The 25,246-nt window shown below is 36.8% G+C and overlaps 1 protein-coding gene across 9 annotated transcripts in view; it reads left to right on the forward strand.

The window, feature by feature from the left end:
- The first annotated feature begins 7,897 nt into the window (after positions 1-7,897).
- LOC148842242 (polyadenylate-binding protein-interacting protein 4-like) overlaps positions 7,898-25,246 on the forward strand; it is a 28,261-nt gene continuing 10,912 nt past the window's right edge. The window contains exons 1-12 of one of the 9 annotated variants that reach the window (XM_088957520.1): positions 7,914-8,265; positions 8,948-8,999; positions 17,432-17,572; positions 19,209-19,393; positions 19,465-19,626; positions 19,825-19,964; positions 20,103-20,293; positions 20,878-21,055; positions 21,157-21,393; positions 23,080-23,207; positions 23,340-23,400; positions 23,519-23,552. In XM_088957520.1, coding sequence (XP_088813646.1) covers positions 19,255-19,393; positions 19,465-19,626; positions 19,825-19,964; positions 20,103-20,293; positions 20,878-21,055; positions 21,157-21,393; positions 23,080-23,207; positions 23,340-23,400; positions 23,519-23,552 — 1,270 coding nt within the window. In that variant the 5' untranslated portion in view covers positions 7,914-8,265; positions 8,948-8,999; positions 17,432-17,572; positions 19,209-19,254. Of the gene's footprint in view, positions 8,266-8,947; positions 9,000-17,431; positions 17,573-19,208; positions 19,394-19,464; positions 19,627-19,824; positions 19,965-20,102; positions 20,294-20,877; positions 21,056-21,156; positions 21,394-23,079; positions 23,208-23,339; positions 23,413-23,518; positions 23,553-25,246 lie in introns of all 9 variants that reach the window. The other 8 variants (XM_088957521.1, XM_088957516.1, XM_088957514.1 and 5 more) reach the window with 8 other exon arrangements.

Raw genomic sequence — 25,246 nt, forward strand, 5'->3', positions numbered from 1 at the left:
AGGGGCGGGACGAGGCGGGGACCTCAATCCCCATCCCCAACCCCATCGGGTTGGGGAAGTTGGGTCCCCATCGGGGATGGGGAAAATTGCCATCCCTACTCATAACTAGTAATTTATCATTATTTATGTTTTTGCTAAAATCATATATCAATCAATTATTTTATAAATCCACCTTAATATTTAGAATAAAAATAAAAAAAATCATGAACCTCAACTTAGGATTAACATAGTGCATGTGAAATCATCTAAACACCAAAACTTGAAAATAATACAAAAGACCCCTCTTATTGAATTAATATTATTTTTAATTAGATAATATGGATCCTATTGTGGGCTTAATATGAATTTAGTACTAAAAAAATGACAATGTTGCAATTGGTTTGGTCAAAACACCCTGGTTTTACTTTACAACTTTACTCTCAACTTTCTATATTTTCCCATTGTATATATTGCCATTGAAAAATAATTATGAAAAACATAAAATGAATAAAATAAAATAGATTACAACAAAAACAAAGAAATACATAGAAATTTTACAAAAATATATAAATTCATGGAAATTTCTATATGATACTAAAAAAATGAGAATGTTGCAATTGGTTGGGTCAAAATACCTTGATTTTACTTTCCAACTTTTCCATCAACTTTATATTTTTTTCCCATTCTATATATGTTATTACAAAATAATTATGAAAAATCACATAAAATGAAGAAATAATATAAATTACAAAAAAAAACAAAGAAATACATAAAAAATTTACAACAAATATAGGAAATCATAAAAATTGAAGAAAAATAACATAAATTACAAAGCTATACCATATCGAAAAAATGAGAATGTTGCAATTGGTTTGGTCAAAAAACCCTGATTTTACTTTCCAACTTTACCCTCAACTTTATATTTTTCCCATTGTATATATTGTCATTGCAAAATAATTGTGAAAAAACACAAAAAATGAAGAAAATAATATAAATTACAAGCAACAAGAAACATAGAGAAAATTTACAAAAAAAATATAAAAAATCACAAAAATTAAGAAAAAAAAACACAAATTATAGAAAATGAACAAAATTTGCATAATAAAATAATAGTTTATATCTACTACCATATATAACAAATGAGAATGATCTAGTTAGTGTGGTCGAAAGACCCTAATTTTTCATACCAATTCTACCCTTAGTTTTTTTGTTTTTCCAACATATCCCAATTCTATATGAGGGTGCATGATAGTAGTTGGCAAAAAAAAAATGTTGTCTTTTCTAAAAAGCCATTGGGTGGGCCCTTGACCAATTAACCCGTTAATGATCTATTTTGGGTTCAACCCAAACCCACCATAATCCAACCCAACTTGCCCAAGCCATTAATTTTTCACATAATACATAAATTCTAGAAAAAATAAAACCATAAAAAATACATAATATACAAATAAAGATAGAAAATGTATAAAATAACATAAATTAAAGAAAAAATAAAAATGCAAAATAATTATGAAAACATAAAAAATGAAGAAAATAATATAAATTGCAACAAATAAAGAAATACATAAAAATGTGGAAAATCATAAAAATTGATGAAAATAACAAAAATTACAATAAACAAAGAAAACCATAAATTGCAGAAAAATGAATAGAAATTGCATAATAAACCAAAATTTTATAGAAAAATATAAAAAATGAAAAAATATAACAAAAATACATAAATTTCATTCCATGGGCCCTATACATGTTTGTTAGTTGGGCCCACGTCTTATAAGGGCATTTTGGCCATTGGGATTGTATGTTATCATGTGTGTGTTTGTTAAGTAGGGCTTGCAACTCATGTACTTAGTCGTATGCAACACTGTAACACATTATGAATCGTTTGATTGTTTTATTATTGGACAAACATGCCTACAAGGTGTTTACATACATGTCACTCTAGTAGTTGGTTGATAAATATTGCTTCCAACTAATTTCTTTACCTCATTTTAGTTAAAAAGTAAGAAGAAAATGTTTTTAGGCATAAATATACGTTATTTAATAGTCATCTTAGATAATAACTTCCACTATTCAATAGTTATTTGAGTAAATTAACATAATAGGTTAGTTTTACTTCTAACCATTAATAGTAATTATTTTCAAAGGTTAAAAGTTATCACAAAACATGAAATCGGTTAAGAGTGGCATCTCCAATTCAGTTAACCAAACCGTGGGGCATTTTTTGGAACCAAACCGGTACTACCGGTTTTTGGAAAACCGGTAACCGGAACCAAACCGAAATTAGTTGGTTAACTAGTTGACTGGTTCGGTTAACCATCGGTTTGGTTCGTCGGTTTTTCAGTTTTTTAATTCTTATAATATTATATATATATATATATATATATATATATATATATATATATATATATATATATATATATATATATAAAAAATATAAATATATATAATGCATATTTATTAATTTATAATATATAAAAAATATAATATACATAAATATATATAAAAAATATAGAAATATATGTATACCGGTCGGTTCGGTTAACTGCTAGTTTTCTATATTGGTTAACTGAAACCGAACATGTATCTTCGTTTTTTTTAAAACACCAAACCAATCGGTTCGGTTAATTGATTTTTTGGTTCGGTTTCGGTTAGTTTGGTTTTTCGGTTTTGTTTTTTGCTCACCCTTAAATTTTATCATTGATTTGGTGCATTAATGTTTCAATCAGATGCATTTGCAACAAATATTATAAAATATAAAATTTAGATATTGGCATTTTGTAATGATAGTCTTTTTTTTATGTATTATATAATTGTCTTAGGACTTGAACGGTATGTGAATTTTCATCTATACCCAAGATTTAAAAGCATAGTCAAACATCACCATCAATATCAAATATCCCGTACATCGCATGGGCCATTCCACTAGTAATATTAAAAGCACAAATAATTAAAGAAGTGGAGTAAAATGTCATGTGAAAAAAACTTTTTTTTCCCCAAACAGCCAAGCTCTGAGCTATTAATATTCATCTCGGCGTTAACAATAAAAAAAAAGAGTATCAATGATTGAAAACTCCACATAAGTGAATTTTTGCATATTCAAAGCTTCAGATTTCTGCACCATAATCAACCCCTTCCTCTTACTTTAATGGCATCACAGAATGCGAGTGTGATTCTAAATATTTACTAATTTAAGATGGGCACCACAATGGTGAATTGCTATCGTTATGACTAGCAGAAAGGGCCCGTGCTGAGCATGGGCAAATGGGAAGACAAGGAAACAATTTTGAAAAATTCTTTATTGAATAATTGGGAGATTAAAAATGAAGGAAAAGGTTAATATAATTTTCAATTAAAAATCTAACTTCGGAAATTTACACTAATTATGTGCTACCTCATTCTCTGGGATAAATAACTCAATTTATTCATACTCTTGTTAAAGAATGGATACAAGAGAGAGCCCTTTAAAGTATAAAATACCAATAAAATTGGAGATGGCTCAATAATAAGACCATGCAAATTGTCAAATGTGCAAACAATTTTTCTTTTATAATTAAAAAAAAAATAGAAGCATAGATGGTTATTGATGAAGGAGAACGCTGAGGTAGATAACAAGGTCCTAGAAGCATATATGGCTAACCGTGCATAGGACTCAAGTATTGATGGTTAAAGAAGTATGATTAGCCACGAATTAATCAAAACCTTAAAAAAGCAAAAAATCTAAGGTGACCTATCAGGACTCAAGCCAGCTTGCACAAGCTTGTCTTCAGTAAGGTAGTCCTAGCAGAGGAAGCTGAGCTCCGCCCAAGACTTGAGCGTCTCTCTTGTCTTCAGGCCCAGTTTAACACCAGGAACCTGAATCGCCGACCTCCAATGGGTTGGGAAAGGCCACCCCTCGGGGTTACGAACCATGAAATAATCTTGTTTCCAGGTCGGGTTCCTGTTGGGGAGTTCGTGCAATAGCTTATAGCTCGGGCGAGGAGACAGGTAATAGGTTCTCCTATGCTCGGGAAGAGCATAGGAAGAGTTTTTCTTAATCGACAAAATGGTTGAAAAAATATCGAGGTCGAGAGGAAGACAGTACTCATAAAAAAGCGAAATGGTCCCTACTACATTGTGAATTGAGTTCGGGTGCAACTGGTCTATGGTGATATTAAAAGACCTCAGGACTTCTACAATTAGGGGGTGTAGTGGAAGACGAAGACCAGCCACGAGCTGTTCTTCGAAAATCACAATCTCGTTGTGATCGTGTTCCCAGGGGAAGTTACCTGAGAGGAGACTGTAGGAGAACTCTCTCGGGAGGTTGTACTGGCATACTAAGGCCTAAAGTCGGTCTAAGGTCATTGTCGAAGGGCCAAAGTTGTCTGGCACCCGACCTCAGTGAGAAGTAGATGCCTGACTACCCGAGGCCTCTTGAACCTCCCAGGGTGAGTAGCCCCATCTCGGCTACCAACCTGGGTCGAGGTACCTGCCTCGGCCTCATCTAGAAGACTATCAAAGCTAGAGGAAGACATGAAACTGAAAAGAAAAGCGAAGGGAGACTCACCAAAGAGAGATGACCGGATTATAAGAAAATGGCGAACTAGAAAACCCGAGCTAAAGAAGCTAAGCGCGACCTCAGATCGAAGACTAATAAGCTTGTGGTGAAGGAAATGAGTCTCGGGTCCCCCTATTTATAGCCACCGTATCGAAGAAGCGATGATTGAGATCAAAGCAATCCGACGACTCCTAAGAAAATCGGCTACACGACCCTCGAGATCGAAATTGGTTTAGCGCATTTTTTGGCATTCGTAGAGCCTATAGGTTGCTTGACGTCCGCACGTGAACTACACGCGATCCATCTGACAAAGCACCTAGACTTCGAGTCAAATCCACTTGGCGTATCATGAACTCCTCGAACGAGGTCAAGACCCCTAGCTCAAGGAGTGGGGGGCAATTGATGAAGGAGAATTTGGCTCGACCTCATGACAGGGAGACGCTTGAATGTGAACCCGCATAAGTGATAACTCGACGTGATCAGATCGGCACGTAGACGTGACTCAACACGAGTGACAGCTCAGCATAAATCAGCTTGCTACAAAGCGAGCTCGGGTGGTACCTCGAATTAAAGTCTCTTCGAGCTAAGATCATCTCGGTACTAGATCGTGACTTACGAAACCAAGTTCGTTACAGATCGTGCCCATACCGATGGATCCCCTCGGTCCAAGGGCACTTTGGCATTCGTGTCAGGGCAGACCTAAGGAGCACAAGCTCGAGGAGCTCGCTACCAGCCAGCTCGCCATCGAACAGCTCGATATCCTATAGGCGACTCACCTATCGTTCAGACCTCCGAATGGAAACCTCGAGGAGCACACCACAGTACTCTGTACCCTACAGGGCCGTACCTCGTAATGGTCACATTAGCTCACCAACTCCCCGGTTCTGACAAGAAGGGACATTATTACCGTTTGACGGCGTTTCGCCCACCTAACACACAAGCAAGTCCCATCACAGCTGGGATCCGGTAACTATTCCACCAACCCGCATGGACCCTAGTATATAAAGACTCTACCCCCCCGGGGCGAGGTACGTTATATTCTTATTGTTGTGTGTGTAATCTTCGCTCTCTAACTCTCTCACTATTATTATCTAACTCCTCTATTCCAAAAACCCAGTTCTCATTGTTGCTGGCAACCAAACCATATCTAACAGGAAGCAGCCGGATTACGGCACATCAGTTATTAATTATCAACCACTTTAGGATGACAAAACTTGTTTGTCTAATATGGTTTCAGGGTTCAACCCTGTGATACTTTTGGCAACATCAACTGGATACAATTTTTATGGAGATTTGAGAAGTGAGATCCGTGAGCCTTTATCATTATTTTTACGCTAAAATTAAATTGATAAACCAAAATAAAGCACGGACAACTATTTCAAGCAAAAAGAATCTTAGTTATCTAGCTGTAGTCTTTGTTCTTCTCTATGCTGTTCTTTTATGGTTTTAAAATGTTGGGGTTTTTGCTATTTATAGTTCTTTTCGTGTTAGAATCTGATCAATACCTAGGTTTCACTTCCATAAATCCTCTTTTACCATCTTCGGTTTGTGAAGCAATGACCAATTCATTTCAATGAAATTTATGAAGATTGACCCGCAGTTTGTTATTCTGTACAAAAACATCCTGCCTAATTCACTAATTCGTGGGAGGATACTGACTTTTTGTATTTGAAAAATGTTTCAGAAGGGATCTCTGAAGTAGATGGCGATTGATAGAGTAATCCTTGATCATAATTTCCAGTATGAGTACTGCGTCCAACATGAAACTTGTGATTGGTAGTAAAACATCGATTCTTCTGTTGACCCAAAACAGTTTCTATACGACGATCTCAATGCTCCCTCGTCCATGGACTTCGTTCTAGAGTTGATTGGCTCGTCCTTATCTCTTTGTCGTCTTCAATTTTATAATCATCATCATTGCAGCTTTATCGAACTTACAACAGAAGTTCTCAGACAAGAGCGGAAGTGAAGAAGATGAGAGTCGACTCAAGAAGCAGAGGTGGAAGGTTTCACAAGGAGTTTGGTTGGAGATTAACGAAATGGAGGGAATGCAGGTGTAGATAGACGAGAAAACAGTGGTTTTCGTTGAAAAATCCGGTGTCATCGCCAGGGGGTTGGTCGGATGTATCATGCGTGACCGATTATGACGGGAAATCAGGGCTGAACTCCTCGGCCTCTTCTGCCATTGTAAAAACAATGAGGACGTACCGAAAAACCGCCAGAGACAAAGCGACGTAGGCGAAGCCAGTGGGACATACAGGGCGCGTTGTGAAGGCAACGGTGGAGAAGAAGGTGAGAGGTCTAGGGAGTGAGGCAAAGCGGGAGGAGAACGACATGCTGGATGCAATGTGGAAATCGATCGCAGACAGACGGAATCCTGTGACATGATAGTTGAGGAGGGCACCAGAATGGTGAATTGCTATCGTTATGATTGGGTTCAAAGCTCGACTAGAAAATGATCTGCCAATTTATTGTACAATTTAGTTGTGAGCATTTTCAACCTACCCATTTATTAATGGGTTTGGTTGGGTCATGTTTGTTTTCAAACGTTGATCATCAACCTGGTGGATTTAGTGTTAATGGGTTGGGTGTATTGGGTCACAACTTATCCAAGGCTGCATTTGGTTGCAATGCAATTTTATATGCAGTGTTACAAATGCATGAAAGTGCAAATGAAAAAAATATATATATATATAAATTCTCATTTAATTTTGTTTTGTGTTTTATTTTATTATGTTTAATATTTTAATTTATTTCATTAGTACTACAATCAAATAAAATAAACTAAAAATTGAAACAAAAATAGGTCAAAATTTACACTCAATTTATTTAATCATAATTTTACATCAGTACAAATTTACAGCCCAATGGATAACCCTTAACCAATGCCCACATACAGTCATCACAAATTTAATATGTTTTTCCTTATTATCTCTCTCGTCCAACAATTGTGTACCCTTTTCAACTCAAACCAATAGAGCCCAGATTTTACATTGATCATATATCGAGTTTTATTGAGGTTGATCCATGTTTAGATCAAATTATAAATAAGTTTCATTCTAATCGGATCGGTTACAAATCGAATCCAAACAAAATGGATAACGTATTTTTTATGCATTGAAAAAAAAACATTTTTTGCATTCTTATTCGTGCTGAGGCTTGAGAGTGAGGGTATTCACGGTCAGTTATTGATGTACAAAACTAAGGTTTTTGACATTTTGAATCTTTATAGTTTTCTAGTAAAATTTAGAAATTTGCATCGAGTTTGTCCATACTTTTTCGATTATATTACTACGTGTCACATTTTAATTGGATTGTCCACTATCAACAGGTAACGGCCCAGTTAGCCCATTAATATTGTTTATTAACCAAATCCTCTTGAATGCCCTTGGCTTTCTGATATTTCCATTTCAGTACCCATTCGTTCACGCTTGCAATCAAGCATTTATTTGCGTTCAACTGGTCTTTGTTTCTTTTTTGCCCCCGTTTCTCCCTAGAAACCCTAAAAAAACCCGTCTTCCCCCCTCCCATCTCAACCCCCATATCGGTCGATCTTTCGATCATACTCTTCTTTGTTGCAGAGGAACATCGTGATCCGTCAAATTGCTTTGTTCCTCTGCTTTTCTTTCCAACTTGTAGAGCATAACAAGAAACCCTAGCCCTAATCCTCGACTGGAGATTAGCTTTGTCTCCTATTTGCATCCGAAGGAGAGGAGGAGGGAGAGGAGAGAAGAAGTGAATAATTGAAGTTGGTACGCTAAGGATCGTGTTCTTCTTACTTGTGGCTCTGTTTCACGAGATCAATACGCATATTTTAACTGTTTTTTTATTCATTAATTGGATCCCCGGAAACCTTTATTTATTTATTTATTTATCATATTTAACCTACTTTTTGAGATTTCAGGTTTGTTTTTTCCTCATTGTCAAAATGTTTCTCCAAGTGCATTTTCCACTTACTATTTTCTCCTAATTTTCGTCTTCTCCACTTTATAATTTATCCAATATGTTCTTTTTCTTTGTGAGTAATTGTGCTTATTTATTTTCCATTTATATCAAAAAATGTTTCTAATGTAATTACGTTTACAATTATTGTTGTAGTTGCTTTATGGCTTGTTGCTGCTGCTGTTGTTGTCGTTGTTATTTGTGTGTTCGTGTGAGCTTTATTTTGATCTACATTGGTTTTAACTAATCGTGCTTTTGCTTTTTGCAAAAGAACATTTTATAGCTGATGCACTGAAACCAACTTGTACTGTACTGTACTGCTTGTTTTTTTTTTTTTTTTTTCAGGATGGTTTTGAAATAGATTCCTTATTCATGGACTAGCTTTGCAATTTTACAGTATATTATTCATTTTGCATCTGCATTTTTTTACCCTGTCAAGAGGAGCAAGGGTATTGAGCGGAAACAAGTATATGATTTTTTTTTTTGCTGCAGATATTCTTTTACAACTTCATAGGAGCTACCACCTGTGGCTCTGGTTCAAGAGGTAGCAAAGTTTTCCATATTCCTTGCATTTTAATTGCATGTGATGTTAAGGCATGTATCTGAAGTTTGCTAAGTATTGAGTATTTGGAAGTTTAGGCATTTATCAAGTTGGCAGGGAGCATTCTGTACTTGTTTTAGAAGATGACATGACATGCCCTATGTTTGTTGAAAGACAAAAACCATGAATTATAGCTTTTGAAATTTTAAGTTCTAATGGATTTTTGCTCTTGGTTAAATGCCTGATAAGCCAATTTTTTACTTGAGTTCCCACCTATGGTACCTGGACAGGACAAGTGTAGGACCACCATGGAAAACAACATGGCTTTTCATTTAAAATTTAAGTAACAAACATTAGGAAGAGTTCTGTCTAAATTACTGGGGAAACATAGAGAGACTGCCTTCTTGTGTTCCTAAGATGGCATGAAAAAGACCAGTACTTTAACAGATAGATGAGCTGTAGTTCAGATCCACAGGCTAATCAAGCACCAGAGATTTCATTTTCTCAAGGTTGCTATGGTCATATTTTGCATGTTGATGCATTGCCACTCCCTACTGATTAAATCACTATGACTCTTATTCTTGTATTTTTATAGTCAAAACATCTTGTTGCTTTTGCAGAAGCACTGAAGCACTAGAGTTTAGACATATGATGTGAACAGAGATTTTATATTCTGAGAAAATTTTAAATATTTGATGTTTAAAAAGGGCAGCCCAGTGAACAAGGCTCCCACAAATGCGGGGTCTGGGGAGGGACAAATGTATGCAGCCTTACCCCTGCACATACAGAGAGGCTGTTTCCAAGAGTTGAACCCTGGTCACCCAAGTTGCAATGGAGCAACCCAACCGTTGCACCAAGGCCCACCTTCAAAATCATAATTAATCTTTTGCTAATCTTGGTAATGGTTACTATTATTAGCAAATGAGTGTAGATAAAGGGAGCATATAGATAGTGTCCACACTCCACAAAGGGATAAGAGTAGCAAGAAAAAACATGAAATTTCTCCATGATAATTAATTTCCATTGGGTGTATATGAGCAATTGTTATTATTATTTTTTTTTTGTAAACAATTCTGACATTTTGTTCCAACTTTGTTGGCAACCAAATGTCATCTATAGAAACTTATTGCTTTAAGGTTGAAATAGAGAAATAGGGTAGAAAACAAGAATACAAGGATAAAGGCAGGTATTAAGAGGAAATGAGTAGGAACTAGGAAAAAAAGAGGAAGGGTTATAAAACAAAATTAAGTTTTTCTTTTGGTATTATATACATCAAAATTTTACTGAAACTCAAAAGGATTACTGAAATTCTACAAAAAATTTAGCCCAAATTTCCATTTTGGATGATGTTGAAACATGGTTCAGAAGAGTGTTGGATGGAATCAGACATGGGAACTGCAATCTAATGCATGTCCAGGAGTCTGATTCAATGTACCCAAAAAGGTGAAAATAATTTAACATGAAGGAGCCAATGCTTTTGATGTAACAGTGGTTGGGGATTTTGGCAGGGAATGCCGGTTTGAGTGAGGATGATTATATTTGGGTGGTAACTTAATTCCCACCCACAAAGAAGGAAACTAGAGTTTTGGTTGAAGAGAAGGGGATCTGAAGTTGATAAGGGTGGGGAACACTCTTCAGATGTGAGTCCATAGAGTGAGTTTATTAGACTGTCATCTCTCCCGAAAAAAAAAGATGTGGGCTGGTCTATGGTTGGGGTTTAAAGTCTGATAAAGCGGAATGCATTGAGGTGATTTATTCACAGACTATGTGTGGACTTGGGTTGTTGCAGGTGAATAAATCGGGGAATTACGTCAATTTTGAACAATGGATGGAAGGGAGATTTGACTATTCAAGATTATGTGATGAAAAGATAGAAATGTTAGTATAGGTAGAAAGGTGAAAAGGCCAAAAGAATCAACGTTTGATTCATATTATCAAAGAGTTTTTGAGATTTAAAATTGGACTCTGTGGACCTGTACCATGTAAATAGTTTAGAAGGGTTTACAAAAGAAAGGGAATAAAGATCCTTCTTACTGATGTTGGATGGATGAAGAGATGTGGGATAATTTTGGAAGATGGTGATATTGAGTGTAGTGAACACCTCAATTATCATCCCATTCTTTTCATGTTCAAGATAAGGCTTGGATAATTGAGGATAAGATTCATAGATCTGTTGTGGAAGGTAATTCGATAGATCTGAGAAAGATGATGAAAGTATGAAACTAGTCTGGGTATAGAGGTTAAGGAAGAAGCAGAGGTAGAAGCTGCATAAGATGTTATTCCAAATGTTGAAGATTTCCAAGTAGTCAAGTAGAGGTGCGGGTCACGTGGATTTGACAGTTGGAAAAGAAGTTGAGGTTGGCAAGAAGTTGGGCCTGTTCTTAGGAGGTGAAGAGTTTTTGAAGAAAGCGTTTATTTACGCTAGAAGGAGTCATGGATTAAAATTTTGAAAATTTTTCCATCGAATAAAACAAGCAGGTTGAAATTAAATGGCCTGGCTGAAAGAGGGGGATAGGAATACACATTTTTTTCACAAAATGGCAAATGCCAGAGCTAGAGCTTCTGTAATTACTAGGCTGGAGGGAGAGGGCAGGGTAGGTCTTACTGAGACTGATATGAAGCTTGTGGCAACTAGCTTTTACAAGAGCTGTATAAGGAGTCTTGGTCCTTCAGACCTTTTCCTAGATCGCTTTCTTTTAACCAGTTGAGTGATGAACAACAGTCTTCCCTTATTGAGAGACCTTTCTCTGAGGAGGAAATAAAAGAAGCTATCAAGTTGTTGGCTGATGAGAAGTCTCTAGGGCCCGATGGTCTTACAAATCTCTTCTATATTAAATGCTGGGATGTGGTGAGACAGGGCATCCTGAATGTCTTCTAGGATTTTTTTGAGAGGGGTTTTTTTGCAGAGAAGTCTGAACTCTGCCTTCATTACCCTCATTCCAAAGATTGAAGGTGCAGTGAATATTAAGGATTTCAAGCCGATTAGTCGTCTGCATGGCTTCTACAAAATTCTAGCTAAAGTACTTGCTAAGAGATTGAAAGAGTCCTTGGTAGTGTTATCTCAAATAACCAAAGTGCTTTTATTCCGGGTAGGAAGATGTTGGATTTTGTTCTTATTGCCAATGAGCTCATTCAATCCAGGAAGAAAGAAGGTTCCCCAGGGTTGATCTATAAACTTGATATTGAAAAGGCCTATGATCATGTTAACTGGAGATGTGTGGACCTTGTGCTTCGTCAGATGAATTTTCGGGCAGAAATGGATTAAAGTCTGTATCACTTCTCCAAAGTTCTCAATCTTGGTTAATGGATAGTCCACATGTTTCTTTGATAGTTCCAGGGGTCTTAGACAGGGAGACCCTCTATCTCCTCTTCTATTTATATGTGTAATGGAGATCCTCAATCTTTTCTGTAAGAAGGCTGCAGTTTTAGGTGAGTGGGAAGGTTTTGCAATTGTGCTAGGGGGAGAGAAGGTGAATATTCTTCAATTTGTAGATGATACACTGTGCTTTGTAGATGCCTCCCCCTCTTAGGTGGAGTTAATCCTTGGGATTTTGTCTTGGTTTGAAGTGATAACAGGTCTAAAAGTAAACTGGAACAAGAGCCAAATCATCCCAGTTGGTCATGTTTCCAATTTAGTAGAGTGTGCTGGTATTTTGGCTTGTCAGATTGAGTCCCTTTCAATCAAATATTTGGGACTCCCGCTAGGGGTCTGGTGGTTCCTCTGCAATTTGGGACCCAATTATTGAGAGATTGGAAGGGAAGCTGGCTTCTTGGAAGGCAAAATACCTCTCATTTGGGGGGAGGGTGACTCTGATTAAGAGCTCTCCAATTTGCCTACCTACTTCCTGTGTCTATTCCATATTCCTAAGGTGGCAAATCAGATTGAAAAGCTTCAAAGGAGTCTTCTTTGGAGAGGCTGGGAGGAGGAGAAAAAAATGCACTTGGTGAGTTGGGAGCAAGTCTGTTTTCCCAAAAGTGAAGGGGGGTTAGGTATTAGGAAGTTGAATTCTTTTAATTCTGCTCTCCTTTGTAAATGGATTTGGAGATTTGCTGTAGAAATTGATGCTTGGTGGAGATCTCTCATTGCCAGCAAATATGGTGTGAGTTGGGGCAATTGGAGAACTAGGGACCCTCCCCCCATCTGGGGTAGCTCTCTGTGGAAAGGGATAATGAAGAACTTTTCAGCTCTGGCTACGGGGGTCTCAGTTAGGGTTGGTAATGGTAACAGGACCAAATTCTGGAAGGACCCTTGGTGCTCAGATGATCCTCTTGCTGAGTCCTTTCCACTCCTTTTCCAGTGTGCTTCAGATCAAGAGGCCTCAGTTGCAGAGTGTTATAGTATTTCCAGTGGTTCAGTCCTTTGGACTCCCTCATTTCGAAGGAACCTTTTTGATTGGGAGGTGGCAAAGGTTGTGAATCTCTTGACCTGTCTTCAAAACCAAGAGTTGGATTATAGTTCGGTGGAGAAGTGGCATTGGAAGTGGAACTCTGATGGGATGTTTTCTGTTAAATCTTTGGCTGCTATTCTTGGTAGGAGGGGTGCTCCTGATTCCTAGTTCGGCAAGTGTGGAATCCTAACAGCCTGACTAAAGCAAGCTTCCTAGTTTGGACTATGGCTCTTAATAAATGTCTTTCTAAGGAGAACCTTGTGAGAAGGGGAATTCAGGTTTCGGACTTGACTTGCAGTTTATGTGGGAGCAATGTTGAATCTACTGATCATTTGTGTATCCACTGCCTGTTTTCTGCTCAGTTGTGGAACCATTTCCTCAACTCTTTGAAGGTTTGTTAGGTGATGCCAAGGTCGGTAAAAGAGATGTTGTGTTGCTGGCAGATTTTGGGTTTGAGCAAGAAAAAGAAGACTGTTTGGAAGATGATTCCAATTGCAGTAATTTGGTGCATCTGGACCGAGAGGAATAGAAGGGTTTTTAGCAACAAGTTTCTAAGTCTGAAAGACTTAATTCAGAAGTCAGTGGGCAAGCTGATTTCTTGGTTGTCTGTGGCTGCAGATTTTAGAAACTGTAATGTGTCAGATGTATTTATTTTCTATCTCTTGATAGATTGTGTAATTGCTGATTAGATCAGTCAGCCTGTTCTGGGACTGATCTCAGCCTCTTGTGTGTATTTCCTTCTCAATAAATATTACTTTACCTTTTCCAAAAAAAAAAACAAGCAAGTTGAGGAGAGAAAGTTTGATCAACAAGGTGTACATGGAGAGGTAGTTTTTTTTTTTGATAAATAACATCAATTCCATTAAAATAATGAATAGATACAAGAAGATCCCCTTAGAGGCGCGAGGAGCAGCCTCTCCAAACAGCAAATACACAAACTACAACAGAGATAACATGAATGTTGAAATTAAAACAATAGTTACAATTGTGTCCAAAACAATGTTTCCCTATTTATCCCTTGTTTTGCCAAGACATCAGCAAAAGCATTAGCTGATCTCTCAACCCATTGTACTGTTATAGACATATTTCTTGTCAGCCATTTGAATTTCTTTAACTCATTTTTGTAGCCCCAAGTGACATCCTCCGGGTTATTTAACCAGTCCGCCATTGTCTTAGAGTCTCCTTCAATCAGAAGCTGTTTCACGCCCACTTCTTTTGCAAGAAGTATTCCTTGTATTGCAGCACACAGTTCTACCCGGATAGAGTTCCCAACTCCTAACAGGCCAGAGTAGATTAAGACAACCTCTCCAGCCTCATTCCTCAATACACCTCCCATCCCAGAGGGACCCGAGTTACCCTGGCTATTCCCATCAAAATTCAGCTTCAAAGAACCAAGAGGAGGGGGAACCCAACTAGTCACTGCCCTTCCCTTGTAGGAGGAACAACTTGCTACCAACCTCCAATCCTTCCAACAATCAGTAAAAGTAAAATGGTTAAATAATTCTAGAGTCTTTAACCAATGTAATGACCTGGACAAAATGCAGTCCTTTAAGGTTTGACTGCTTCTTCCTTTTTCTTGGAAGATTCTGGCATTCCTTTCTTCCCATACTGTCCATAACAATGCTGCTCGTGAGCATCTCCACATTTTCCTTCCTCTTTTATGGGGCCAAGAGAAGAAAGAAGGGTTAAAGATTGTGCTTACTTCTGCTGGCATATCCCAACTAGACCCAAACAAAGATAGAAGCCAAGTCTAGAGCTTTGCAGTGACACTACAAGATAAAAATAGATGATTACAATCCTCACCATGAGATCTGCAAAGAATGCACCAGTTTGGTGAAATACAAAGGGCGAGTCTTCTCTTTTGTAGGTTGTCCATCGTGTTTACTTTACCATGCCACACTTCCCACCACAAAGCCATAACCTTGGGGGGGACAGGCCTACACTAGACTTCTTTGGAAGGGAAACTCTTATGAGAGGGAGATTGGCAGAGGAACTTGAAAAAGGAGCCACAAGAAAAAGACCCTTTGGGGTGAATGGCCCAAATCCTTTTATCAGGTTTCAAGGGATCCAACCAAACCTTATCAAGGAGACACAGAAGAGTAGACAAACACTCAATTTCCTCATCCCTTAATCCTCTAAGGAAACCAAAGTCCCAAGACAAAGTTGGTAAGAAAAAATTTGACGGAAGGAATTTTGAGATCACTTCATTTTCATACAAGGAAACAGAGTACAACGGAGGAAAAAGGTCTTTCAAAGGGAGATCTCCAATCCAAATGTCCTCCCAAAACCAAATAGAATTACCTGAACAAGCATCATACCTGACACAACTAAGGAATTGCGGAAGAATTTTGTGAATTGCTTTCCAAGGTGTGGCTAGGTTAGTCCTCCTTTATGCATCAGCATCCCAACCACTCTTTGAACATCCATGAATACTCTTCACTACTTCGTGCCAGTCTATCCCGCTCCAATGGCCATCTCCACAACCACTTCCCTAACAGAGCTGAGTTCTTTTAAAGCACATTCCCGAGCCCTAATCCTCCCTCCTCTTTGCTTCTACTCACAACCCTCCACTTAATTAAAGTCTTTTTTACCTTCTCCCGATTCCCACAGAAAATCTCTCATCAAATTTTCCAACTTCTTCGCTTCCCTAGACGGTATCCTAAAGACAGAGAGATAATAGGTAGGTAGATTCATGAGGGTAGCTTTTATCAAAGTGATCCTCCCACCCAATGAGATGTTATTTTTCTTCCACATAGCTAGTCTCTTTTCTAACTTCTCCAAGACTAGGGTCCAGAACCTACTCTCCCTAGGGTTTGCTCCCAATGGAAGCGCTAAGTAAGACAAAGGCCAGGAGGAAATGGAGTACTCAAGAAAGCCTGCAATTGCCTCAACCTCCTCAAAAACTAAATTTACTCAGAATATGCAACTTTTTCCTAGATTGATTTTCAAATTAGAGACTCCTTCAAAAACTGTAATCAATTCTTTCAAATTTTCCACCTTCTCACCGAAACCTCCCTCACGGAAGATCATCAAGTCATCTACAAATTGAAGGTGAGTGACTGGAATTCGGTTTGTGCCCACTCTCTAACCCCTTATCACATTTTCCCTATCAGCCCTAGTGATAATTCAACTAAACACATCAGCTACCAAGGTAAAGAGGAAGGGTGAAAGTGGGTCACCTTGTCTGATTCCCCTACTAGCTAGAAAAAAAATCCCTCACCACCCCGTTTACTAGGATGGAATAGTGACAAGAGCTAAAACAACCAGTCATCCAACTACATCATCTTTCCCCAAACCCACACTTCCTCAAAACTTCTAGTAGGAACTGGCAGTCCACCAAATCATAGGCTTTCTCTAGATCAAGCTTACAAACAAAACCTCTCTGCTTGGACCTCTTCATCTCTTCCACACATTCATTGGCAATCAGAATCTGATCAATTATCTAACACCCTTGGATGAAAGCCCCTTGAGCCTGACTAATAATGGAGGGGAAGATTGCTTTAATCCTTAAAGACAAGACCTTGGCCAGGATTTTATAAATACTAGTCACCAAACTAATTGGCCTAAAATCTTTAGGATGGAGAGCATCAACTTTCTTTGGAACTAGGGCCAAGAATGTGGAATTAATGCCTCGACTGACTATATGCTTTTCTGCAAACTCATTAAAAACCTCACAAAGATCATCTTTTTATCACCTCCCAACAATCTTGGTAAAAAGCCATTGTAAAACCATCTGGTCCTGGAGCTTTGGACCTGCCCATCAAAAACACCGCCTTCCTAATCTCTTCTTCCTCAAAGCTTCTTTCCAACCACCTAACCTGATCTTCCTCCAACCTTGACCAATCAATCCCTTCGATTTCCCTCCTCTCTTCCAAGGGTCTTCTGAGGTAGTTCCAAAATGAGGGTACCAAAATGGTGGAACGTGGAAGTGTTTTCGGGAGATGAGAAAGTTTAGGTTCCAAAATGAGGGTAATTTGATTTCTCAGTTAAGCTTGGCTCTGAAAGTTTCATTTGGTTTAAATGTTTAATAAGGTTTTTGTTGTACAGGGTATTTCTTTTGAATTGGGTAGGTTGATAACATAGTCTACAGGATGAACAATGTGGTGAAGCAATGACTTGTTGATTAGGCCTCTCTAGTTGTTGTGATGACTACTCAATGCTTGGGTGCTGGTTGGTCAATAAAAATTGGTATGGTCTAAAGAACGAGCAACTTTGATTATTTGATGTTCCTTTTGTTTGTGTTAACTCCATAACAACACACCATTGATTGCAGAATCACTTAAAAAAAACTCTTCTACTGTTTTCTTCTATTTTTATGCCTTTCTTCTATTACCATCATCCAATTATGTTCTGTCACAAATATTTAAATCAAAAGCATGGATATAAGAAACTGCAGAGATATTCTGTATTATTTCAAATAATGAGAAATAGTGAGAGATACAAACAAACAAATGAAGGTTTAAAATGACTTTGGTTGATTTTTCTTTTTTTATCAGTAACAAAATGCTTTATTAAATAATAAAATTTGTGAAACTTTAAGTACAAGAAAAGGGAGGTAAACCATCTTACTCGCCCACAACAGGAAACAAAAAAGGAAGCTAAAAATTAGCCCAAAACATTGATTCCTTAAGCACCCCTTGCTTGGCTAACCCATTAGCCATTGAGTTAGCACTTCTCTTCACCCAACTGTACTTCACCTCAATATCCCTACTCAGCCATTTAAATTTTTTCTTTTCATTTCTGTAGCTCCACAAACCATTGCTGTCTTCCTTCAGCCACCTAATCACCACCTCCAAGTTCCCTTCAATGACCAAGCATCGTATGTTTAATTCTCTTGCTCTTTGGATTCCTTCCAGAACTGCTAGAATCTCAGCCCTAAGAGAGTCACCTTCTCCAATTGGGCCTGAGAAAATAGCAATAATAATCCCAGCCTCATTCCTGAAAACTCCCCTAATCCCAGAAGGCCCAGGATTCCTTAAGCTACTACCATCAAAATTCAGTTTTATGAATCCTGAAGGAGGGGGGAACCAAGAAGGTCTAGAGGTTGATTAGACTGACTGGTCATCGTTTTAGATAATGCTTAGTCATCCTAGGCTACTGCATCATGAATATCGACTGACTAGTTAATGATGTCAGTTTGGGCCTCAACCAACAAATTGGTACTAGTGAAGCAGTGATGGTCTATGACATAAAAGGTCTTGTTTTGGGGATTGTTCTGGTCTGAATAGGCATTTTCTAAAAGCTGATGTGGCTTAACTGAATAATTTATTTCTCTGACCTTAATGGATGAAATAGTTAAATAATAAAATATTTGAGGGTATATTCATTAAGGAACTTGCAACGCCCTAGCTTTTTCACTAAAGACAAAGCAATAAGTCATTTGATTCAGTCAATTCAGCTGCTGTCAAATGGCCTATGGTGTGATGTTGTTAGGGAGTGTATGTGGTAATTGTTTTTTTACTCTTGGTGCATTCTTATCAGCTGTAGTTGTTTCACTTTTTCTTCTTTTTAATGAATTTCTCTTTTATTACAAAAAATCTATACTATGAAGTTGCAATTCATTGGCACATCTCCAATAAGTAATATCTTATTTTGTATTATTAAATATTATAGTTTTTGATATTATTAATAAATCTCAGAAAACTATTTAAGCATAACAACTTAATTTAGTTAAATTGCAATTTACAATGGACAAGTTAAACTCACTGCCTTTGCCTAATTGCCATGTGGCCATTACTTTTTTTTTCATTGTTTTCCTTAAATTTAATGTGTAAAGTCAATAGGAAAAGTATATATTTTTAATTGTTAATGATGTTCGTTTTAGATATTCTTTCAACTAGTCTACAATTGGTTGCAAGCTGCTATTTAGGATGAGTCTCCAACAAGTTGTACAACCCAGGCCTTCTGCCAATGGATTTGGTCGTCGCCGTACTGAAAGAGAGACAGGACCTCGGCTGGAAAGCAGGTTGCAGTCTGGAAAGTCAAACCCCAGCGGTTTTACCAATGCAGGTGATGACTTCTGACCGAATTATGTTATTTATTGTATGTTGGCATTTGCTCCTAAAACCTCCTTCTTGCAGGGGTAATCAATGGCAGCAAAGTTGGAGGATATGAAAGTCCTTCACGTGACCGACTTATTTATTTGACAACATGTCTTATTGGACAACATGTGGAGGTCCAGGTGAAAAATGGATCTATATTTTCTGGAATATTTCATGCAACAAGTGCTGAAAAAGATTTTGGTACGCTTCAGTGCTTTTAATATGTTTCTACTTACTCTTTTTTCTGTTGGAATCCAAATGGATTTATGAGCTTGCAGATTGTGTTTCAACTTTGCTTGAAAATGAAATATTGCTTTACCACAAATCAACAATTTTTTTTTATCAATACCGCAAATCAACAATTTGCATCCTTAATATTCAATTGCATGTCATTTGCAGGAATTATACTGAAAATGGCTAGGTTAACCAAGGATGGTTCTTTTAGAGGACAGAGGTCTGTATCTGATTTTACTACTAGCAAGGCTCCTTCAAAGACTTTGATCATACCTGCAAAAGAACTTGTACAAGTTATAGCAAAGGTTCAACTGCATTTTCTCAATGGTTTTTGTTGTTTCATCTCATTTTGAGATTCTTTTTGTTTATTGGACCAGATGTCTAGATTTTATGGTTTTTCTTGTATAATGCTTTCTGATCTCATTCTGTATCCATTGTGCCAGGATGTGCCATTGACTGGGGATGGTTTGGCAAATGGGCTTCAACGTGATATTCGTCAGGATATTATGATAGACTCTGTGATATCACAGTCTCATGTTGTTGAGGTAGAGAGGGAGCTGCATCGTTGGACTCCTGACGAAGATGATCCACAATGTCCTGAATTGGAAAATATATTTGATGGCCCCTGGAATAGGTTGTTATAGAAGCATCTTGAAATTTTATTACACTAATAGCTAAATACTGCTTGTGGTTTCATTGCCATCCTTTTATTATGTATGTTGGGCTGATTTAACAATTGGAACTTTATTAGCCATACTGTTTTTAGTTCTTGTTTCACAAAGGGATTGACAATCAAATTCTGTTTGGCATAAAATGTTTAATCTCGAGCAGTTCTGTACTATGATTTTTTTCTCTCTGTTTCTCCCATTAGGTATTAGTTAATGCTTTCATCTGTTAATTTCTATTACTATTTGTTTAATTTCTGGTATTTAATTATTTTTAGAATTTCAGGATTAGATATGCTTTGTTTATGAACTGTGATACTTATTCTTTATATGTTGACAATTCCCTTTCATTGATTCCTACTCATGTTTAAGTGTTGCAGCAAAGTGATTATGGTATGTTTCTTTGCAGTAAATAACTTCCTTTTGGTTATTGAGTGATTCAATACAAGTGATGTTTGCATTTTTCTTGTTTTCTATCTCAAATATTCTAATTGTACCTATTTTCATTTAACCTGTTTATATTGACTGAATGTGTTTCTTATTTCTTAACTAGGAGTTGGGATCAGTTTGAAACTAATGAAGCATTATTTGGGGTAAAGAGCACCTTTGACGAGGAACTTTATACAACAAAACTTGAGAGAGGTCCTCAAATGAGAGAATTGGAAAGGGAAGCTTCAAGAATAGCAAGAGAAATTGAGGGCGATGAAACTCATGATCTTCATTTAGCAGAGGTGATCCTTTGCTCTCATGTTCATGCTTTCCTCTGGTCTGATGTTCTTTCTTGTTGTTTATCTGTTTCAAGTTATGACATGTTTGTTGATCCATTCAACAGGAAAGAGGTCTTCACTTGCATGATGACTTTGACATTGATGAGGAGACCAGATTCTCATCAGTTTTTAGGGGTGTTGATGATAGTGGATATGAAGAAAATGAAGACTCAACAATAGATTCACAAAATGCTGAAACATTTGGAGATTCCTCAGGGTCTGTAATTATTAGGTCCTTTTCTGATGTGGCAAGGGGAAAGAGCAATGATGGAGCTCAAGCATCATCAAGTTCTTCATCAATGGTATCTATTTGTAAATAAGTGATAGTACAATAGGGTGTGTAATTAGCAGGTCCTTTTGGCCATTTCCTTCTATGAAATGATAAATTAATTGAATTGTACATAGGGCTGCAAATGGTATCTGATTGAATTTGAATTTGAATTCAATCCCATTGAATCAAATATGCATCTGCCCCTATCTGATCCGATAAAATCTGATTTGACTGCTCATGTATACTTAAGATTTATATTTTATCTATTAGTAAAGCTGGTTTGAATGTTGTGATTTTGCTAAATAGTCATAGCTTTGAGTTTCATAAAGTAATTTTCAATTCATTTTGTTCACAAAATACAATATCAATGTCATTTTTAGTTCATTTTATTAATAATATATAATATTTTGATCAATTTTCAGTTTAATTTACTTGTACTATTCAATGTCTGATTGTAATCCGGATTCAATTCAAATCCTATATAAATCTGAGTGTGAAACATAAAAACCTCCCATGAGGTTTCTGACACTCATTAAAAACCTCCCCTAAGGTTTTACTTTCACAAAAACCTCCCCTGTAGTATTGAAAAAACCTGCAGCTACCTCCATTTTTGTTATTGTCCTGGGATGAAAATGTTGGCCTAATGCATTAGTTTTCAAAAATATCCATTTTACCCTTATATCCATTGATTCAGATGGAAATTTATTAATTACTTCCAAAAGAACGTTTCACTTTTAATTAAAAAAATACCTAAGTCAAATTAAAAAGAATAAAGTAATTTACTCTATAAAAATGTTAGATCTAGTGAAGTCTAGAAGGGCAAATTTGGCATTTTGAATTATATTGAAAAATGCCCTAATAAGTTGTAAAGGTATCGTAACTCTGAAGTCTCCATTACTGGGACAAAGATGAAAGGGAGGTAACTGCAAGTTTTTCTAAAACTACAAGGGAGGTCTTTGTTAAAGTGAAGCCTCAGGAGAGGTTTTTATATTCTACCCTTAATCTAATGGTTAAGATCCATTTCAAATTCAAATATAACTGAATCAAATTTAGATCTATTTAGTACTAGTATCCAATTCGATTCAATCTGTTTGCAGCTGCACTAGTACAGTGTTATGTAATTGGGTTTGCTGGTCATGTAATCCTGAACAGTACAGAATCGTCTTTTAATAATGAGCAATGGCATGATAGAAAAACATTTGAAGTTGGTAACTCAACATGCATTATCCTTAGCTTGAATGTCCTGATATTAAAATGACAGACACCTGAGAAGATATCATCATGATGTAAATGTTTATAGCATATTTAGTTATCGAAAAGAATCTTGTCTGATCTTGTATGATTTGAGTTCAATGTAATACTCATCAGAAGTCATAACTCAAAAATGTATTTGTACAATAATTCTGTTTAAACTGCATCTACTAGTATTATTTTTGAACCAAGAACTGATTATTGGCAATTGTTTTTGTAAAAGGGTTCTCATTTGTTCTGCACATAAGACACTGGTTTTCTTAGTACTTTTGTTCACTTGTGTTATAACCATATTCGAGGAAGATACTCACTGGTTTTGTACCTGGGATTTATGTGCCCCCTCTTGTTGGCTTGTTGCTTCCTCTTTGTTGTAGCTTATCTAGTGTGTAGTATGAACTGTGAACTGCAAAATTTCCATCCTTTGTAGCTAATACTTTGTTTTCCTTCTATTATTTGTACCATGCAGGATGAAGCCTTATCTTCTCAGTTAAATGCTGGTAGGGATTCATGCCGGTCAAGTTCAAGTGACCATGCTAGACAATTGTCTTCAGATTCTGTTTCGAAAAGTCTCACAGCTTTAGATGGAGAGAGCAGGTTTCTGGTTATTATTGTTAACTATGTATTTTGTTTAAATACTATCCTTCCTAGATTGGGAATTATCTGCTTGTAACATAAAAAATTAACAAAAAAACCCAAGAAGCTGAAATTTTACACCTGAAATTTCAGAATGCATGAGAACCAGTTAAGAGAACAGAATGGAGGAAAGAATTGTTCGAAGGAGTTTGTGGTACGAAAAAATGTCAGTTATATTTTGACTGCCATTACAGAGTTCTATTGGTTTTGATGCTTTTGTATACTTCCTAACATCCATATTCTTTTATTTTTCTTTTTGATGCTTAATGCAGGGTTCTGATGAGGTTCATATTTCAAAACTAGAAGGTAAGTAATGTTGAAATATATTCATAAAAAAGTAGTGCTGAAATATATTTATGATTGGGTTACATGATCAGGTGTATTCTTTTTAGTTTTAATAGTGTTGTAAAACCACAAATAGCAAAAGGGGCCACATGCCTAAGAGTTTTATTTATTTATTTATTTATTTTTTCCTCCACCCAAAACACAGTGCTCCTTTTATTTTATTTTCTAATCTAATCTAATTACTTTCTGCTGTTGTTATTTGGTGGTGAATGGTGATGAAATCTTCTTAGAAAATCAAAGATGGCATCAAGTAGTACTAATTTTTGAGAAAAGGTAACAGAGATTTCATTAAAATAAAAGCAGAGGTGATGGCCTATCTTCAAGGTGTACACTAGTTGAGATAGAGGGAGACTCTAAACTGTTAATTGATTGGCTGCAATCAGGTAAGTTGGGAGCCTGGATTTATAAGGGAAATCCTCAATATAACAAGGGAGATTGGTGTGTGTTTCAAATGGACAATGAGATAAGCTAATGGCTTAGCCGATACATTGGCTAAACAAGGGACTGTGAGGGAGAGTATGTTCTGGGCAGTTTTGTAATAAAGATTACTGGGGATTCAATACCTGTTTTAGGGGTTGACAGTTGTACTTAATATTGTATTAATGAAGTTACCATTTCCGATAAAAAATCATTAAAATAAAGTGTACGTGAAAGGATGTACAACAGCAGAGAAAAGACACACAAAGATTGCAGTGGGAGATTTCTGTCACTAAACAAAGAGTCCCTGTGGACCCCAGATTTAGCTAAGCTATCAGCAATCACATTCAGCTCCCTAGGTATCCAAACCAGACTTGCTTTCATGTTATCAAGGATGATCATCTAGTACTAATTCCAAGCAAAATATGGATGTTAGGTTTGTCTCATGTCTGAATTCCCAAATAACCACTATGTGGTTAAATAGATAAAACTATTTGGTGTGGCTACCATCTGCTCATGTGTATATCTAGGATTGTGGTAAGATTGGTTACATTTGATCAGAAGGGGAGCCAGACTCGAAAGACAAAGCATGACCAGTGCATGCAGGGGGTAGGACATTGCACATGACTATAGGTTGCTCCAAGTTGAACAAGCTTAAACATGGGGAGAAGTGATTATTACTTCTCTGCTCTCATATCTAGGAACTTTTGTAATTTTTTTTGATAGATAAAACCATTTCTGTAAGTTGAGACAGTGGATTGAGAATATTCCAAGAATACTGAGATGCATTGAAAGTTAATGGACTGTAGTAGTGTCTCTAAATTCTTGGTTGTTTTGAACCTTGAACAAAGAACATAACGTCACAAAGCAACATATCTTGAATTGTGATACTGTAACTTTATCTGAAGTGTATGCATTAATACAAGGTGAGGAAAGTAGGAGTTGTACCATTGTATAACCTTGTATTGTTGATCATTCTACACCAGGAACAATTATCTTATCAACTTGGAGGACAGAACAATGAGATTAGTTAATCAGTCTCAATTTAGGAAATAGTTGCCAACATTGATTGTGTACCAGTATGAATACCGCTGTGGGTTCACTCACCTAGAAAAATATTTGGGCATGCTATATGTGGCACTGTGTTTGGCAGTTATGTTATATGGAGCGAGTGTCAGGCAGTTAAGAAACATGTTGGAAAAATGAGTGGCAACAATGTGTATGCTTAAATGGATGTG

The sequence above is a fragment of the Nelumbo lutea genome, chromosome 8 (genome assembly GCF_056320005.1).
Source record: "Nelumbo lutea isolate HS-2025 chromosome 8, American lotus-T2T, whole genome shotgun sequence".
Classification (NCBI taxonomy): Eukaryota; Viridiplantae; Streptophyta; class Magnoliopsida; order Proteales; family Nelumbonaceae; genus Nelumbo; species Nelumbo lutea.